The 5,948-nt window shown below is 38.8% G+C and overlaps 1 protein-coding gene across 1 annotated transcript in view; it reads left to right on the plus strand.

The window, feature by feature from the left end:
• Positions 1-5,948, plus strand: part of LOC138051975 (large subunit GTPase 1 homolog) — an 18,627-nt gene extending 12,679 nt beyond the window's left edge. Inside the window, exons 11-16 of the mRNA XM_068898319.1 lie at positions 76-219; positions 634-757; positions 1,226-1,305; positions 1,812-1,943; positions 2,920-2,952; positions 4,574-5,948. Of these exons, the coding sequence (XP_068754420.1) occupies positions 76-219; positions 634-757; positions 1,226-1,305; positions 1,812-1,943; positions 2,920-2,952; positions 4,574-4,741 (681 nt within the window). The 3' untranslated portion in view covers positions 4,742-5,948. The remainder of the gene's footprint in view (positions 1-75; positions 220-633; positions 758-1,225; positions 1,306-1,811; positions 1,944-2,919; positions 2,953-4,573) is intronic.

Genomic DNA, 5,948 nt, shown 5'->3' on the forward strand with positions numbered 1-5,948 from the left:
TTTGTCTTTGGATAATATGCTATCTCGCCATCCTGTCAGTTTTATTTATAGTATTTTTGTTTTTGTTTTTTTCAGACCCTCTATGTGAATAATGAGATATTACTGTGTGATTGCCCAGGACTAGTGTTCCCATCATTCGTCTCTACTAAAGCTGACATGATCCTAAATGGAATTCTGCCTATTGACCAGATGAGAGACCATGTTCCCCCAGTCTCTCTTATATCCTCTATAATTTGAATACAAAATGATTGTCATTTGAACATGGTTGCAAATGCGTTTTCTCCCATGGAAGTTTTGCAGATTTATGTCAGTCGACATCCCTACTAATGAGTTGTTAACAAAATGTTTGATCACTAATCTTTTGGTAAAATTTATTTGGTATTTGATGAACATACATGTATTAATTTTGTTCCTATAAAGTGGTACCTAATTCTTGAAAGTTCTGAAGCTTTCTGTGTGCATTTTCTAGTGCAATAAACCCCCCTTTTAAAAGAAATGTGATTGTATCCTCATTGGTTGTCGGGCTTGTATCACTCAATTTCTTTCATTTTTTTCTGGGAAGTGCCAACATATGTAATTTGAATAGTGAATTTTGCTTAAAGAGCTATAATACCTATCCTTAACTGTATTTACTTGTGTCAGAGGATTCCTCGTAATATTCTTGAAGCAGTTTATGGCATCAGCATAACACAGCCAAGTGAGGAAGAAGAACAAGACAGAGCTCCTTTTGCTGATGAACTGCTCTCTGCTTATGGATGTAAGTAGCGTGGGTGGAACCTTTTATTTCACAATCCCAAGCATTCCTTTCAAATAGGAGCACCAAAAAAATTGTTTCTGATGCTGACTGTGGACTTTTGGCAGGAAAAGTACATGTAACACTTTGATATTTCGAGGTGTCATATGCATTCCTCCAATTTCTTCACAAATCTTATAATTTTTTCATCAACTTCAATGTGGGCAAACAAGTATACAAACGACCTTTACTATAAGTGCTGCTAAAAGTGTCCAGTCTGCATGATATCTAACAAGACCTTGAGAGATGCCAGTATTGCATTTTAGCTGTCTTGGGTGATTAAAGTCTCCATTTTGTTGAGAGTTGTAATCACCGTCTGTGTCAATTTGCATTATTACCATTGTGGTGTCACATTGTCCCTGCATTGCTTAATTCACGTTTTCTAACATTACGTTTACTTGACACACCCTTTTTTGTGTGAACGTTCCCCAGATATGAGAGGTTTTATGACATCCCATGGTATACCTGATGGATCAAGGTCTGCTCGCTACATCCTGAAAGATTATGTTAAGGTACAAAATTTCAACTTCCCTCATTTAACGTTACCAACAAGGGGAGTGAGTATGGCCCTGTGGAACGCTTGTGCCTCTCACCTCTGCGGACCCTGGATCAAATCCTGCACTCGTATGTGGCTGGAAATTTGTTGATGTCATTCTAACTCCAAGAGTTTTTCTCAAGGTACTCCGGTTTTGTTCGCTCATCAAAATTGACTCCTAGCTTATTCCATCTGGCAGTGGTGCTGTGCTCTGAGGTGATGCATGGGTCCAACCTTTGCACTCTTTGCAATTCAGTCTCTAACTGTAGGAAAGGGCGATAAGCAAGCCACTGACTGCATTTTAGTCTACATTACCAAAGAGCCAAATCTATTGCTAAAAGGGCAGCCGTTTGTGGCTGTGATGCGTGAATTGCCTGTCATGGGACTGTTACTTTCAACTGGCTGGATGTATTCTTGAAGATCGCTTTACTCTCTAGGCACCCATCCTGTAAGTTTGGACATTGACCTTAATTTTCTTCTCAGGGCAAACTGCTATACTGTATTGCACCGCCTGGAGAGGATGAAGCCCTTTTTCAACAAATGGGACATAAATTGCAGAAACTGATTGAATTTGAAAACAAGAAATCCAAGGGAAAAGACAAAGCTCCCAAGCAGGTGTGCTGTAAACTCTGTAGTGCTTGAACCATCTCATCATTTTTTTGTATACTAGACTCGGCAAAGATGAAGACGACTGACAGTGAAAGCGGTGATTTAATGTCTTGTAAGAGATTTCTTCATAATTTATCTCAGTTCCACCGTAATCATCCTTAATTTAAAGTCTACCCGACGCTACCATCTCTATTTACCATTTCTCCGTTGAATGAAATAATATGAATGTCAGCTTTAAAATTGAACCTGAACACTGGTGGGAAATTTATTTAGTTGCGTGTGGTTTTTGACACGGCGTGTGCCGATTGTTTGAACGTACGCAATGAAATGGGAAGTTTTAATAAAATTCTTGGCTGGAAAGGGTTTTTGGGAGATTTGTCTGTCTTTGTGGATTGATCGTTGTGCATATGTGGGTTGATATTTGATATAATGGTTGTTTTTATAAAGATGACAAGAATTTTTAGCCATTTGGTATTTCAAGTGTTCTTTCCTTCAAATGATTTTTAGGTAGCCGTAGTTTTGCACGTCAGAAAATATTTGTTTAGTCATTCTAGTGTAAAATGGAGTTTATTTGGGAAGCCAACAATATTTCTCTAAGCTTATCTACTTCGCATTTAGGTAAATTTTTGCGTTCTTGGTCAAATTTAATTTATGCAACAATTGTTTACAAACAAGAAGCTGTTTCAAACATAAGTAGTGTTTCGTTTCCGGACTGAGCAGCTCTGGGGATGATGAGAATTATGCCGCATTTGAGCTCGATCCCATGGCCTGGGCGGATGGGTGGATTCCTTGGGTGTTTTTAATTTTTGTTTTTTCGGAGTGGCCCAGCCAGCATTACCTTTTGGGAAACCAGCTTCAGCGCCTTCAATGTCACCCAACTCAGTGCCCTCTGTTTTCGTGTAACATGCACTACAGGCAACCCAGTTTACGCTCACGGAGCGACTAGTTAGTAAAATGTTCACAAAGAAAGTCCTTTTTTCAGGTAAATGAAGTGGATAAGGATTTCTTCAAACAGGTATTTCCTAGAGATTTGTACAAGATATATTATTTTTTTATTGTTAATCACAACCAACCAAAAGTTGAATCATGCAATTATTTAGAGCGAGTTTCAATCGAGTATCGTAACACCAAAACTAAAGTAATTACTTTGGCCGATCAAAAAGGACGGAGACAATGCACTAAACCAATCAGAACTCGAAGTAATACACGTAGCCGACCGTCGGCGCGCGAGAAAATGTGCACGCGCGAGTCGCGATTGGTTTTTGGTTTCATTTCTGGTTGGTTGAAAAAGTGGCGCGAGAACTTTGAACCAATCACTGAGTGAAGTAATGCAAAACCAAAGCAATTCGTTAATTACTTTCGACACTCAATTGAAAACCGCTCTATAAGAAATACTACAGGCACTGTGATTAGTTGTTAATATGTATAATAAAGGTATACGCTCTAAAATGCCTTCTGAAAACAAATATAATGTAATGAAAATATAAAAGAAAAACACATTTTATGGCTCAAGAAACATCATCCAGGCCTGAAGAACATTAGAGGTGATATAGAGGATATTACATGGCTGCGCGGGGATGCGAATTTTATCTTCGAATGCTGATAGTATCCCTCACGAGTGAGCGCAGCGGAAGAGTGTGAGATATTACTTTACTGCGCGCGGTGAATGTATGATTTTTTAGAAAAAGGAAAATCCTAGTATTTCATCAGTATCTAGATAATAAAAAGCTATTACAATATCTTTTCTAACTAAGAAAAGTAGTGTCTTTCGAGAGTAATGTGTCCGGCCTTGTTTTGCTGCGCGGGAAAAGTTTCCAGCGTTTGTCAAATCATTAATTTGCTGCGCGTACATACCACTTGAGAAACATCGGTTTCTGTAGCATTGTTTTCTAGTCGATCCTAGCACCAAGGTGGTTAAAAAATGGCTTGCCATCGGTTACATGATTTTAATATGCAGACTTTTGATCTTTTGACTGACTAAAGAGGAGACGATCTGCCTTGGACGCCTAGGTGTAATGACGGTATAATGATAGTCTTCTATCCTGGGCGATTGAGTTGAGTTAGGAAATTATCATGACAGAAGTTAACTTGAAAAAGTTGCTAAGCTTTCAAGAACTGAGTCTTCCAGAAAAGGAAGTAAAACTGAGATAGACAAAGAGGGACAAAGTAGAACTTTGAGCAGATTTCTATGGGTCATAGACAATTGGGAACAGTCAATCTACATATGATTCACGAATTAGTGTAATCTTGAACTGCCGTTGGTTACATTTCTGCCTTAGACTCTTCCTTGTTGTTTACTGGAGTTGAATTTGTAAGCTGTAATCGTGGCTAAAATAATGGGTACACTTTGTCGTTTTGCATTGAAACCTTTTCTCCCTGAACAACGTTGAGTCTTTGAGCTTTAACACTGATGAAGAATGTTGGGCAAGGTATGGTCTTCAACATTGTTCTTGGCCGGAGGCTGGGGAACAAACTTTGTGAGGCTGTAGTTGTGGGTGGGAATTAGGCTTGACTGAAGTAATCTGCTCCAATAAGGAGTGAAGAGGGGTGTGGCCCTAAACCTTTTGGCCAGGAGCGTAGTTAAGTATCTGTATGTATTAACTATCGCTTTTTTTCTTTTTTTATTCTCTTGCAAGCAACACGTTCGTGTTTTTACTCGTGGAATTCTTCGAGGTCCAATGGCGCTTGGAGGCGATGCTGGTGAAGCCACCTCCGAAACCGCAGTCCCTTACAAACCCTGGAAAAAGCATCATAACAAAAACAAGAGAGAAAAGCTACGGAGGCTTGTCAAGAAACATTCCTGACTGACTATCTGAGTAAAGAATATATAAAAAAAATAAAAACTTAATTCAGGTCAAAGTGCATTATTTGTGGGGCGGAAAATTAAACAATGCATGAAGACCAATTCGACCTCGAGGATTTTCCTTTTGCTGGGCTGCATATCTTGGCGAATTCTTGTAACTCGGTCATCCTGAAGTTGGTCGGCACCATCATCATCGGTCATCCTGAAGTTGGACTTTTCCTTAGCGACTACACTTTTTCTCAGTTATTTCTGGCGATAGGATCTCACAACCTGAAAAGGAAAGATTCTTGCGTGAGGAAAGCTGAGCACCATACAAAGTATAACTTCCTTCGCACGATACAGACAAGAGGCTGACCACATGCAGTCGAAGGCAACTCGAAGTCTCCTTTTTCAATAGCTTCTATCGTTAGGATATCCTGGAATTTATGAAGTTTCATATATATGACCTGCGGAATAGAATGAAATGAAAGTTGGAAAGATCATGGCAGTTAAATGAGGAGCTTAAGCAGTTGCAAAGCCTGGATTTTTCGGGCTTTCCTTTCAACTGTTTAAAATTCCTATGACTCGTTAATTAATTCACGTCCAACATCTCTTTAGGACGTTCACGCTAATTGTTTGTGCATAACTTTTGCTGTGCATAACTTTTGTGTATAACAGCCAGAAGTCAGGCTACTTAGCCAAGTGCTGTAGCCTCACTCAAGACTCAAGACTGAAAGTTTTGAAAAATTGAGGAAGGTTTAATAGTTTTACTCAGCGACGTTGCGTAATGTAATGATTTTGGTTTTTTAAAATGTTTTTATTACGTTACGAACTTCTTAGTTCAAAATGAATGCATGTTTTTGAAGTTCTTTTCCTTTACTTTCATGAAAATAGAGCAAATTACCTTTTCTTCCTAATCCACTCGATTATATTTATTGGAGAGATATAATACAAAACACTAAGCAAATAAAGATAACTCCGGCTGGAAACTTCGTTGCTATGCTCGAGAAATGTTTTTTTGGAAAAAACTTTCATCGATCCTGTCTTGGGTTCCAGTCCTTCCCCGACAGGTCACGCAAAATCGTGACAAACTGAATTTTCCAAGAGCTTCGCAACGTCACATCGATTTTACTCGTTTAGATCATCGGTGACCCCTATTTTTTAAGACACGAATCACTTGCTCTTCTTACAATCTACAAAATATGATAAAATGAAAAAAATCACAATGT

This window comes from Montipora capricornis, chromosome 6, assembly GCF_036669925.1.
Source record: "Montipora capricornis isolate CH-2021 chromosome 6, ASM3666992v2, whole genome shotgun sequence".
Classification (NCBI taxonomy): Eukaryota; Metazoa; Cnidaria; class Anthozoa; order Scleractinia; family Acroporidae; genus Montipora; species Montipora capricornis.